At 40.2% G+C, this 14058-nt stretch overlaps 1 protein-coding gene across 14 annotated transcripts in view; it reads left to right on the top strand.

Annotated features, from left to right (window-relative positions):
• KLHL13 (kelch like family member 13) overlaps positions 1-14058 on the top strand; it is a 138831-nt gene that overhangs the window by 102694 nt on the left and 22079 nt on the right. For all 14 annotated transcript variants that reach the window (XM_034780997.1, XM_034781000.1, XM_034780993.1 and 11 more), the window contains 2 exons: positions 1352-1484; positions 1774-1970. In XM_034780997.1, coding sequence (XP_034636888.1) covers positions 1352-1484; positions 1774-1970 — 330 coding nt within the window. The remainder of the gene's footprint in view (positions 1-1351; positions 1485-1773; positions 1971-14058) is intronic.

Here is a 14058-nt window from a genome sequence, read left to right as displayed (position 1 = left end):
TTTTTTTCTCTTAATTAATTGGCCTCTCAGAGGTGGTAAGACAACTCCCACCTGTTTATGCTCTCTGTATGTGTGTATATATATCTCCTCAATATATGTTCCATTCTATATGCATCCGAAGAAGTGGGCTGTAGTCCACGAAAGCTTATGCTCTAATAAATTTGTTAGTCTCTAAGGTGCCACAAGTACTCCTGTTCTTCTTTTTTCATATCTTGGGTTATCGAATATCTGAGCTGGGTTCAGAACAGGGCTCTGTCAATATGTTGAATGTTAGAAGAAGGATTACACTGAATTTAACTATGCCCATATTTATGCTTTCCTCTGGTTCTTTTCTGTATTCCCATTGCGTTCTTTCTTTAGGACAAATCTGAGTTTTCATCTCTGTATTTATGTTCACCACAGCTTTAAAGTCCTGGCTTCTTTTTTAATAAAAATAATAAATAAATTCTGGAATTTGGAGCGGAGACTCTCAAATGTTATCTGTAAGGCTATTTGCATCCTTTCCCTCCCCCAACGAACTTCGACCTTATCAGTATTGATGGGTTAGATGACATATGACTAATGAAATTGATCTAAGTCCTTCCCACATTCTTGTAATGCATGAAAGGGGCCATTATTTTTATTGATCTTTAAATATTCCCGAAATTGACTTTTTCCTCTCTAGGCAAACCTTTCTTTTAAGGTGCCATTGTTATCTGAGACCCAGGTAGTTGTAGTTTGCCCCCCACAGACTTCTCTGGAGAAGCAAACGACATGAGAAATACTAATAGAACATGAGCCTTCTGGGAGGTTTTACATAGTTAAAATTGGTAATAAAATTGACAAAAGTTGTAGTTAAGTGACACCCTTCCTTTAAGTCCCAATATCATTCAACCTTCCAGGTTACAGAGTACTTTGAAGGAGTAGTATGGAACTTAAATGTGTCCTGCACATGTTAAATTTTTCTGAGAAGTGATGCTGATCCAAATGGGCAAATGTCAATTCCTACTTGAAACCATTTACATCTGGAGAATAAGTGGACAAAAAACATGCCCTTTCTGAACAAATCTATCTTTGTTTGATGATTAAGAACACATGAGTCAGACTGTACTTTGCACTCCGTAGTCACTCATGGAGACTAATTGAATTGCTCTATTTGATTTAAGTTTTTGAATGATTTGATTATACTTTAAAGTCTGAGCCTGTGATGGTTATAGTATGGAAGATCACTACTCAGACTTCAGTTTCAAGCAATTGTCCAAGAGTGTAGACATTCTTAAAGTAAATAAATAACTTCCCTTAAAAAAATCCAAACAAACTTTTACTTTCCGCTTCAGATGACTGAGCAGTTCAAGTTGTGATCTTGTTTTAGGGTTTTGACCAGCTGCGAATAGAAGGTTTACTTTGCGATGTGACGCTAGTGCCAGGCGATGGTGATGAAGTATTTCCTGTTCACCGAGCTATGATGGCATCAGCTAGTGATTACTTCAAGGCCATGTTCACAGGTAGTGCTTTTGTTTCTGTAATAAATTTGGACTCTTGAGCTGTTTTAAATGTGTCTCCTTTGTCAGATACACTAATAAATGTCTAATATACATACTAGAGCAAACACTTTCTTCCACATATGGTTACTATCATCATCATAAAAAATCAAAATCTTTTCATTTAATTGAAATTAAAGTTCAAATGAATTAAATTAGCTTTTTAATTGCGTAAGAATACGTATCTTATTAGAGTGAACTCTTTCAAATGTAATTGAAGAACTCATTTTAATTTATCTAATTTCTTACTTAGGTGGAATGAAGGAACAAGATTTAATGTGCATTAAGCTTCATGGTGTGAACAAAATAGGTCTGAAGAAGATTATTGATTTCATTTACACTGCAAAACTTTCTCTTAACATGGACAACCTTCAGGACACTCTAGAAGCAGCCAGTTTTTTGCAGATTTTACCTGTTTTGGACTTCTGTAAAGTGTTTCTGATCTCTGGGGTAAGGTATTTTGATTTGACATTAGTTTCATGTTCTGACTTTTTTTAAAAAAGCACAGTGATTGTGTAATATCCATAGGCGAGGATTTAAGCATGACACTGGATAACTTGGATTCACACACAGTAAGTTCCTCTAGCTTCAAAGGAACCATAAAATTGAATCTTATTTACTGTACCAATCACACTAAGCTTGTGATTTAAATATCATGGCACATTGCAACAAGGTCTTACATTTTTTAATTTCTAATTTTACTGAATGAACTAGAAAATTATATTCCAGTAAACAATAATCATCATTCATTAGTTGGTTACTGGATTTCTCTCACTGATGCTCATTTTTTATAACATACCATAAGAAAGTTACTAGGTGAATTAATAGTAACATAATTAATTGTACAATAATGACTATTTGCCATATTCTTTTTATACTTACATGTTTTGTATATAACATTTTCTTAGGGGGGATATGAAGCACATAATTACAGTGGTTGTCACTGAAATCTTTACAGTGTTATCTTTGAGTTGATGAGGTTAGAATAATGTTCTTTAAACAAAGTGCAGTATACCCGAATACAAGGAATATGTAGGGGATGCTACAGTAATGTTAGTTACGTGAGAAGGTAATTATAAGGATTTTAATGGTGACCATTGTATATTTCTGCAGTACACTAAAAGAAAAAACTTTTACCTTGAATATATACTTAAGTATTTCACCACAATGACTTCAATAATAGGTTTTGTAAGGGACAGAACTCAGTGAGTTAATAGTCTGTTCTCTGCCCATTAACTAATCAGAGGATCATTTTTATAGTTTTTTTAATATAAAATGTAGACCATATATATGCTCTGTAGATGTAGCGCTTAGCAAAGTTATCCCACTGCTCTCATTTGGTTGAACAGTTTTTTAAAATAAAATCACAGTATCACAAGATGGGGGAGATCTGTACAAGTATACACAATAATAGATCTGGAGAGACTTAACTTCTGAATCTCTGGAGGTTTTCCCATCACTTAGTTGTGACCTGAAAGAGAGCATAAAAGGGTTTATCTACACTAGGAGTATAAGTGGTGTTTTTACAATAATTGAAAAACTCACACATTTTACAGCACTACTTAGTGCCCAGTGTACATAGACAGACAGGAGCATTTAAAACCCAAGGAGTGGGAAGGATACTAGAATTGACCATGACAAGTGACCACAGTTTTAAACACTTTTCTTCAGTGTAGCAATATGTCTACAGGTGGAAAAATGAGGTGTCTTGGAAAATCCATTGGTCATGTCCACACTAGGAAAAAATTTTGTTTTTAACTCTTGTTAGCTCACACATTAACGTGTGTAAAACCCCAAAGTGGATAAAACAAGTTGTAACTTTAACACTCAGCTGGTCAAGATGGAGCCTATGTTCCCTACTAGGGCTTTACCTCAACGAATGTGTTAAAACTGTAACTTGTCTATGCTAGGATTTTACCCTGTTACCTAACATGTTAAGAACAAATCTCTTTTCCTAGTAAATATGAGACCATTGAAAGCAAAGGGACTGAAGCGGACATTTCTTTGTCTGTTGAGATCACTTTAATTGCAATCAGCAAGTTCCTCAGGCTGGCAAGCTTCTGGCTTATAAGAAAGGAGGCTGCAGGCAAAATGTTCTCTCTGAGGGATTCTCACCTCTGGAACTTACTTCCCCATCCTTGACTCAGCAGTGTATGGACTTTTTATTTAAATTATTATTTGTTAAATAATTCCCTGCCAGAACTCTCAAGACATCTCTTATACAAGAGGAGTTGAATGAGGGAGTTGGGTTGATAGTTTGGGAGTCTTATTTTTTGTATGGTGGACAAGATATTCTGAGTATATTATTTTGCATTTTACTACATTTAGATAGGTAATACTGCAAAGGCAAAGGCTGACTTCCACAGGTTCCTTCAGAGTGCTTCTCAATAGTTGCCAACTTCTGAAACATTAGCTCTTCACAAGTCTGACAGAAATAGGATATAGGGAAATCTAGCTAGAATAATTGATCATATAATTAGGTTGTAGTAAATTCAGTAAAATAAGCAAGCAATTTAAATGAACCTCTTTTTTTTGTGCAGCTATAGGGCATGGTAGTGCAAATTTTGACTGTGTATTAGATAAAGTGGTAATGTAGATAAATTCATCAGAATTAGATTTAAGTCTGTCTTCTAAGGCATGACATGGTGTCAGTGTTGCAAATGTGATTTCCTCAAGTGACTGGTAACCAAAGGAAAGTGGATGTTTTTGGAGATAAGCAGTCAGTGCATTTGTGAACAAGAGTCCGTTGTTGTTTTACGAAAGGGTTAAGCATGTGCACTTGAGTTTTAACCATATATTTGAGAGTTGTCGGATTCATTTGGGTTTTTTTATATTTCAGTGTTATCCGTTTTAAATATGTAAGGAAAGCCCCTAGCAGAACTACCAATACAATGTTCTGCAAAAGCGTATTGAAATAGTAGAGGCCTCTCATCCATGATGTCTGTTAGTGAGGACTGTGGAAAACATTTTGTTACTCAGGAATCTTGAAAACCGAATGCTAATTTGGAATCCAATCCCCACCTGTTCCATAGATGTTCATTACCTCCCATCAGGATTTATAAGCATATACTCCATATCATGCATCAGATACTGATCATCATGCTTTCAGTTACTTGCTAAGCGTTCAGTCTTGCTGAAAGATACTAGTATCTCAATCTATCCTTTTGCTCGTGATAACAGGTACATTTTTGACAAACATTTGCTAGTGGAATTTAGACACAAGAAGCTGATTAACTCTGACTTCAGAGTGTGTTTTTTCTTCTACATGAATATGAGAACATACAGATTTTCTGTTAAGGCCCCATCTACCTGGAGCTTGTAACTATGTTTGAAGCCATTTTCAAGCACTGTTATAGCATAACTCTTTGTCAGCATTGAATATGTTACTGAATGTGGTACAAACCATGCTACTAATTGCAATATAACCTACGGTGGTTCATGGTTGTTCCATAGTGCGAACTGGGAAATCAGTTAGTATATCAACCTTGATCTCTGAAGCTGGGGAGGAGCACCAATGGGGAGAAGGGCAGGGGGGGGCGGGGTTCGGGTCAGTCCTCCTTTCTGTCCTTTCCCTCTCTCCCAGGGATAGCCAGCCTTAGTAGAGGACTCTCATTTTGCCTTCATGCAAGAAGGGAGGACTCACCCATCCTTCAAATGAAGGAGACATTGCAAAGGTGGGGAGATTCCTTTGACCTCTCCCCTCACCTTGCATCTTGCTCTTTCCTCACCCTGGCTTCGACCTCCTCCTCCTGTAGTATGGATGGTGACAGCCTGGTGGCCTTTTCCCTTTTCTTCCTGTCCTCCCCGCTTTGCCTTCAGGAATGGCTGGCTGGCCTGCTCTCTGTTCAAAAAAGTATTGAACCAATCTGGTCAGTTCTGGCCAAATAAATTGGGGCAACTGATAATTCTGCAAATACAGTTAAACAAGAAGAACACTGCCCTGTGAAAGGGAGATTTGACGTCTTCTCTGGGAGGACAGGCTATTGCATAATCTACTCTTACTAGGAACTTTTTCTTGCAAAAAACCTTCCCTTTCTCAGCTTCTTTCCATTGCTTTTGGAATGATTTCTTCTTGAACCTCTTACGACGTTTTTTGATCTCAGTATGAATTGCCTGTTTACATTTCTAGGAAGTTATTCTAAAAACTGTAGTAAGGTAGGAGAGTGTTATGTAGGATGTTGAGCACTTTATACTCTTATCTCTGAATTACTAAAATTGGTGGCTGGAGTAATAAAAATCCGATAAAAAGTTTTCTCGAGTTGAGGGGTGTCACTCTATTTATTACAGTCTTACCACGACTTAAGCAAGCAAGAAAACTCAATGTTGTGAGAATGAAGTATTTTTTCTGCAAATAAAATACTAAAGAAAAGCAGGCAATTAAACAGTCTTAGTTCACTTACGATCTTGGCATATCTTATTCACCAACTTGCTTAAAGAATTTGAGATAGGCAGATTACTGAAAAATTAAACATTTTAAATTAAATCCAACATCATCTGTTTACCTCAGCCAATTTATCTCCTCTCCAAGAATATGCTGTCCAACTCATGCTTGAACAAAGAAGCTGTTAATAAACCTTAAATTGCAATAAGATTTCAATGTATAGTTAAATCAATGTCAGAAATAAAGTTGGCCTAATTCTTGCCAATGCTTATGCAGAGTTTCTCTCTAGCAGAAACTTGAATTTTAGTGGTGGCATGTTCTTCCAGTGCAACGCCGAAGAGCTTTTGCACTCCTCTGGTCCTTGCTTTGTTTGTGTTTCACTGTGTTCTGTGAACTCTCCTTTTGAATACTGCATCGGGCTGTTCATCATACTTTCTTAGGGAAAAGGCTGTTTTTGTTGATTCTAAATAGGATCAATTTAAAGGAATTTTTTTATCCCCTTTCTCATAGATTTTATTGAAGGTGGAGAACACATCTCTCATGGGTTTGGTTAGATTCTGGGATCAGTGTTTCAAGTTTTTTTTTATGGGTTCCTCCTGTTTTTGGATGGGCTCAATACTGTGCTAAAGCATTTGTAGTAAAAGTTTTACACTGTTGTCTTCTATGGTGTGCTTTCTGGCCAAGATGGGTCTGAGAAACTTTTGAAGTTTTGCTTTTATTCACTCCATTTTCAGAAATATTTTTATTCCAAAAACATCTTGGGGTACTTTCATAAATTCTAAGGCCAGAAGGGGACCACAGTGATCTCTAGTCTGACCTTCTGTATAGCATAGGCCACAGAACCTCACCCACTCATTCCTGTAATAGGCACATAACCTCTGGCTGAGTTATGGAAGTCCTCAGATCTTGATTTGAAGACTTAAAGTTACAGAGAATCCACCACTTATTCTAGTTCAAACCAGAAAATGACCCAGGCCCCACGCTGCAGAGGAAAGTGAAAACTCTTCAGGGTCCCTGCCACTGTGACCTAGGGAGAAATTCCAGCCTGACCGCAAATATGGTGATGAGCTAGACCTTGCTTATATGGGCAAGACCCACCAAAAAGACCTGGGAACAAATTCTGAGTAGTAACTCAGAACCCAGTGTCTCATTTCTGGCCATTGGGGATATTAGCAGGCATGGATTGGTCGTACGCCATTTTAGGCAGTCTCATCATACCATCCCCTCCATAAATGTTTTAAGACTGAACTTGATACAAGCTAGGATTTTTGCTCCCATGCTCCCCTTGGAAGGCTGTTCCAGGACTTCTCTTCCTCTTGTGGTTAGAAACCTTTGTCTAATTTCAAGTCTAAACTTATTGATGGCCAGTTTATATCAATTTGTTCTTGTGCCCCTTAGACATAGTTAGTTACTGCCCCCTGACGTCGCTAGTTATCACCCATCATTTTGTACATGTTGGTTCAATTAAAACATTTTTATTAAGCAACAGAGGGTCCTGTGGCACCTTTGAGACTAACAGAAGTACTGGGAGCATAAGCTTTCGTGGATAAGAACCTCACTTCTTCAGATGCAAGTACTTTTTTATTATGTACTGTCATCCTGACATTATCTTTTAGGAGGGTTAATGTGTTCCTGTTAATGTTTTTGTACCATCTTTAATATCAGGATGTTCTGGTGCCACTTGATATCAGGATGTGTTTGCGTGAGCACTCTGTGACTAGCACTTCTTAGGAATGTGTATTTTTGCAATATTAGCCCTGTTCTTGCCAAATTCTGTAAGCAGGTCCTGCCTCATACCAGGCCTTTAATACAAGGGCTTATGTCTCAGGCTCTCTTTCTACTACAGAGCCCGAGGATGTCGCTGTCAGGGTGATGCTCTACTTCTTCCATGATCAATCAATCTGAATTATGCCTTCTTTTCCTTAGCAGTCCTACCTCGGGTCTTCTGGAAGATTCATCAGGACAGGGCACAAGTCGTCCTCACCACCGCCATTGGCCCAGACAATTTTGGTTCCCGAGTCTCCTACTCATGTCACCTCAGTCTCTGATCAACAGTCAGCCTTTTTCCAATCTCCTGACCCAGGAAAAGGGCAAAATCAAACATACCAATCACTCCATCTCAGACTCTGGTTTTAGGATGGGTGTTGACTTTAGAATGTTTGTACTCTGAAGCTGTACAAAGCATCCTTACTAATAGTAGAAAGGATTCCACTAGAAAATGCTACATAGCCAAGAGGAGGCATTTATCTAGGAACAATAAAAATGTATATCCCCTAAGCTGTGGATATTCCACTTATTCTGGACTATCTTCTTTCCTTCAAAACAGCAGGTCTTTCTATCAATTCTTTATGGATCCACTTGGCAGCAGTCAGTATATACAACCCACCTTCTCAGGGTTACTCAATTTTCACTTACTCCCTGGCCAACAGATTCTGGGAAGGTCTAATCAGAACCTTTCCTGCTCTGAGGGAACCTACTTCTCAATGGGACCTAATTCTTATTCTTTCCGTGCTCGCTAAGCCTCCCTTCAAGCGACTGGGTTCATGTTCCATGTTTCTCCTATCCATGAAGGTTGCATTCCTGGTAGCCATCACCTCAGCCAGGTGGCTGGGTGAGTTCGGAGCTCTGATGGTGCATCTGCCTTTCTCTATATTTCACAGAGACACGGTCTCATTGTGCTTATAACTTAAATTCAGCCTCCAAGTAGTTTGAGTTTCACCTGAACCAGCCAATTCACTTATCTATGTTCTTTCCAAAGCCACACGCATCTACAGAAGAGATCAGGCTTCATTCCTTGACGCGCAGTGAGCATTAGCTTTGTATTTGAAAAGAACAAAACCATTCAAAAAATCTCCCAGACTTGTCATAGCAGAAAGAGTTTGAGGTCAAGCTGTGTCCTTTCAAAGAATCTCCATGTTGTGGATTGCTGTAATGACTTTCAAACGATGGAGGTCTCAGGAAGCTACGTAAGAGCGTACCTTCCCTTGACAACGAGAATGCTTGGTGAGGAAGGCTGAAGCTGTACAAAGCTTGACAAGCATGTTGGGTGGTTTGGTGGGAGTGTGGGATCTGGCCATTGTGCAATTGCTTAAGAAGCTTCACACTAAAAATCCTGGGTTCCTGAGGCTGGTAGCTCAGCGAGAAGTGCCGCTCTAACTTGCCTTCTGGATCCACCCAGCCATAAGTTCTGTGAGGGTGAAGGTGAGTCAGTCCAATTTCTGAGCTGGCCTGAACACTTATTTTGTGAAAGACATGCAAGTTCTGAACTTCTCTATATGGGAGGCCAGGCAAAAAACTGGGAGGAAAAGCAATCTGAAGATTTTGCTCCCAAGTTCAGCAGTGAGGAATTAAGGTTTTCTGTGCAAGTTGTAGCTGCAGAGTCATTGTCCTATGATCTCCTCAGACCTTGTGTTCTGTTGCTCCTTTCCCAATTTCCGATAGTCAGCTAAGTTTTTGATTAGGTTTTCAGGATTGCTATCATCAGTTACTTATTTCTTTGACTCTTTTGTTTTACTTGCAATAATTTTCTCTGGAGCTCTCTGCCATCCGTTCACCTTAACAGGAAAAAGGTGTTTTTTACCACTCTTCTCAATAATATGTTGCGGCTATCTAGCTCAGGGGTTCTCAATCTTTTTCTCTCTGAGCCCCCCTTCCCCCAAACTATAAAAACTCCATGGCCCACCGCTGCCACAACAACTGTGTTTTTCTGCATATAGAATAATAGAATATCAGCGTTGGAAGGGACTTCAGGAGGTCTAGTCCAACCCCCTGCTCAAAGCAGGACCAATCCCCAACTAAATCATCCCAGCCAGGGCTTTGTCAAGCCTGACCTTAAAAACCTCTAAGGAAGGAGATTCCACCACCTCCCTAGGTAACCCATTCCAGTGCTTCACCACTACCAGTGAAGTAGTGTTTCCTAATATCCAACCTAAACCTCCCCCACTGCAACTTGAGACCATTACTCCTTGTTCTGTTGTCTGGTACCACTGACAACAGCCTAATCCATCCTCTTTGGAACCCCCTTTCAGGTAGTTGAAAGTAGCTATCAAATCCCCCCTCATTTTTCTCTTCTGCAGAATAAACAATCCTGGTTCACTCAGCCTCTCCTCATAAGTCATGTGCTCCAGCCCCCTAATCATTTTTGTTGCCCTCCGCTGGACTCTTTCCAATTTTTCCACATCCTTCTTGTAGTGTGGGGCCCAAAACTGGACACAGTACTCCAGATGAGGCCTCACCAATGCCGAATAGAGGGGAATGATCACGTCCTTCGATCTGCTGGCAATGCCTCTACTTATACAGCCCAAAATGCCTTTAGCCTCCTTGGCAACAAGGGCACACTGGCTCATATCCAGCTTCTTGTCCACTGTAACTCCTAGGTACTTTTCTGCAGAACTGCTGCCTAGCCATTCGGTCCCTAGTCTGTAGCAGTGCATGGGGTTCTTCTGTCCTAAGTGCAGGACTCTGCACTTGTCCTTGTTGAACCTCATCAGATTTATTTTGGCCCAGTACTCTAATTTGTCTAGGTCCCTCTGTATCCTATCCCTACCCTCCAGTGTATCTACCACTCCTCCCAGTTTAGTGTCACCTGCAAACTTGCTGAGGGTGCAGTCCACGCCATCCTTCAGATCATTAATGAAGATACTGAACAAAACCGGCCCCAGGACTGACTCTTGGGGCACTGCGCTTGATACCGGCTGCCAACTAGACATAGAGCCATTGATCACTACCTATTGAGCCCGACGATCTAGCCAGCTTTCTATCCACCTTATAGTCCATTCATCCAGCCCATACTACTTTAATTTGCCAGCAAGAATACTGTGGGAGACCGTATCAAAAGCTTTGCTAAAGTCAAGGAATAACACGTCCACTGCTTTCCCCTCATCCACAGAGCCAGTTATCTCATCATAGAAGGCAATTAGGTTAGTCAGGCATGACTTGTCCTTGGTGAATCCATGCTGACTGTTCCTGATGACTTTCCTCTCCTCTAAGTGCATCAGAATTGATTCCTTGAGGACCTGCTCCATGATTTTTCCAGGGACTGAGGTGAGGCTGACTGGCCTGTAGTTCCCTGGATCCTCCTCCTTCCCTTTTTAAAAGATGGGCACTACATTAGCCTTTTTCCAGTCATCCGGGACCTCCCCTGATCTCCACGAGTTTTCAAAGATAATGGCAAATGGCTCTGCAATCACATCTGCTAGCTCCTTTAGCACCCTTGGATGCAGGGCATCTGGCCCCATGGACTTGTGCTCGTCCAGCTTTTCTAAATGGTCCTGAACCACTTTTTTTCTCCACAGAGTGCTGGTTACCTCCTCCCCATGCTGTGCTGCCGAGTGCAGTAGTCTGGGAGCTGACCTTGTTCATGAAGACAGAGGCAAAAAAAGCATTGAGGACATTAGCTTTTTCCACATCCTCTGTCACTAGGTTGCCTCCCTCATTCAGTAAGGGGCCCACACTTTCCTATAAAACCTAGGGCCAGCAACTGCCCGGACCCCATGCCATCAGGGACCCCACAAAGTTCAGTTGCTCAGGCTTTGGCTTCAGTTTCAGGGTCTTCCGCCCCTTGTGGTGGAGCTTCAGCTTTCTGCCTTGGGCCCCAGGAAATCTAAAGCTGGCCCTGCTTGGTGGCCCCCCTGAAATCTGCTTGCGGCCCCCCAGCGGGCCCCGGTCCCCTGGTTGAGAACCACTTCTCTAGCTGGTTGCTCCCTTGATGTGCTCCTTTTAACTGAAAGTTTTAGATTTTGGGGGTTAATTTGTTGGGTGAATTAACCTGAACTGTTTTGCAGTGTAGGCAAAAACATCCAAAGTGTAAAGAATGCTTACTTGGAATGAAGTCTCCTTCCGCTCCCTCTGGTAGAGAGTCCAATTATAGCCTTTCTCTGTCTGTGTATAAAATGTCTTTGCTGTTCAAATATTTCATAAGCTTTTTTGTAAGAGAAATCTTACATTTTGCCTTAGGCTGTTCCTTTAAGTCCTCAAGCTTTGCCATTCACTTCAATGGGAGCGCTTTTGGGGCCAGTAATAGTGGGTGAGATATTCCATTGCCTGTTAATGAGCCCTTTCATTCTTGGGTTCCACACAATAGACGCAGCTTCTGTGTCTACCATAGCTGTTATAACATAAGCCATAAACACTGAAAGGAACTTAAATTATCATGTAAATGAAATTCTGTAAAGTATGTTGCTCTGTATCTAAGCAGTATTTGGAGAAGATTGTATCTGTGTACTGTATCTTGTCCAATTTTTGAACATTTCAGTGCAAGTGATTATTAGACACCCTGCTATTTCCAGGGTTTTTTCCAGATGAAAACCAAGTATATTTTATATATTTTAAAAAAGGGAATAACTGTAAATCAAACTAGGATTAGTCTATACAATATAATATAGCCTGGTAGCTGTCTCAATGCTCAATAAAACCAATCAAAAATTACTAATTGGGCTAATGGAAAGGTAGCTTTCAAGAAATTATTTAACATTTTAATCAAAATTGAAGCTAATAAAGGAAATTAATTTATTAATCAAAACAAGCACAGAACAGGACACAATCCCATTAATGCACCTTGGGAATAACTGATCATAATGCTTAAAAGGATTATGCACAATAAAGTTGCAATAGATCAGATTTAGACCAAGTAATCAATTAAACCATTACAACTATTTAAATTTAAAGAGTAAATATTTTGCAGAATAGATCTGAGATGGTCTATTTTGAGATCTGCAGATAGTGTTTAGCAGAGTATCATACAAACAGTAGCAATATACAAAATGGATGAGTCAAACAGGAATTGTAAAATTCACAACTAAAGGTGGCAAGTGCATTATGGATATTAATTATATCAAACACAGAAACAAGATTTAAACCTTCTAGTTTAAAAACAATTTTTTAAAAATCTACATGTCAAAACTTTCTAACAGGCATGCATTCTACTCTGTCTGCATGTTTCAGTGCAACATAAACTCCCTGGATACCTACCTGTACCTCTTTTGCCCTGCATTTGACTGAAAGCAAGTGCTTCCTGGACCACTTCCAGAACACCATTTTCTGTCTGTCCTTTGGAAATAATCCTACATCTTTCTGTTTGCATGCAAGTTCTCTCATTGGATAGCTGTGTTTTAGCATGTACCTCGATATATACCGTATATACTTGTTCATTGGCCCATTCGTTTATAAGCCAACCCCCCAAGATGGTTTGCTAAAAATAGCAAAAACTGTATGACCCTTTCATAAGCCGACCTATATTTCAGGGTTTGGCAAACTTGAGCTCCTGGCCTGTTAGGGTAAGCCACTAGCGGGCCTGGACGTTTTGTTTACCTGGAGCATTCACAGGCATGGAGCCCCTCAGCTCCCAGTGTCTGTGGTTTGCCGTTCCCAGCCAATGGGAGCTGTGGGAAGTGGCGCGTCACTTCCTGCAGCTCCCATTGGCTGGGAATGGCGAACTGCGACTACAGGGAGCTGAGGGGCTCCATGCCTGCAGATGCTCCAGGTAAACAAAACGACAATGTATTAGATATTCAATTCAGTGAGTCTATGATGTATGGCATTTTACTATATAAATCCTGTTAGCCTGCCACCTGTTAATGTTCTAGTTTTTAAAAAAAATAATTACAGGGCTTGGTTTTACAGAAGATTAATAATGGAATATGGAACCTTTCACCTCTCACTTGTTTGAGGGCATTGCAGGCCATCTGTGAATGAAGATTATCATCTGGTAGTTCTAGTGGCCTATGTAAAATGGGTTAGCGTTCTTAGGCCCTGTTCCTGATGAAGAAAAACCGTCATCACCACTACAGTTTGCTGATTTGTAAATTGGTCAAATGTTGAAGGGGGCCGTACCACACTCAGGAATGACATGCACATGATACTGATAAGATCCCACATGGTGAACCCAAACAAATGGGCAGCTCACATTTCTAACTTAAAACCTTCTGCTATTTCCCTGGACAAGATCTTTGAAAAAACCCAAATGTTCTGCCAATTTCTAATGGGCATTGCAGTACTGCTACTCCCAAGCATTCAACAATCGTGAGTCAGACTCCAATTATCAGATATGTTTGGGTTCTTTTTCTTTGTTTTCTGGTCTCTGGGTCTTTAGGCTACACTCAGGTGATGTTGTCCAGCTTTTTCCCCTGACCACAAAGGTTTAAAAAAAAAAAAAAAAAA

The sequence above is a fragment of the Trachemys scripta genome, chromosome 9, assembly GCF_013100865.1.
Source record: "Trachemys scripta elegans isolate TJP31775 chromosome 9, CAS_Tse_1.0, whole genome shotgun sequence".
NCBI classification, from domain to species: Eukaryota; Metazoa; Chordata; order Testudines; family Emydidae; genus Trachemys; species Trachemys scripta.
This window is presented reverse-complemented; position numbering and strand designations above follow the sequence as displayed.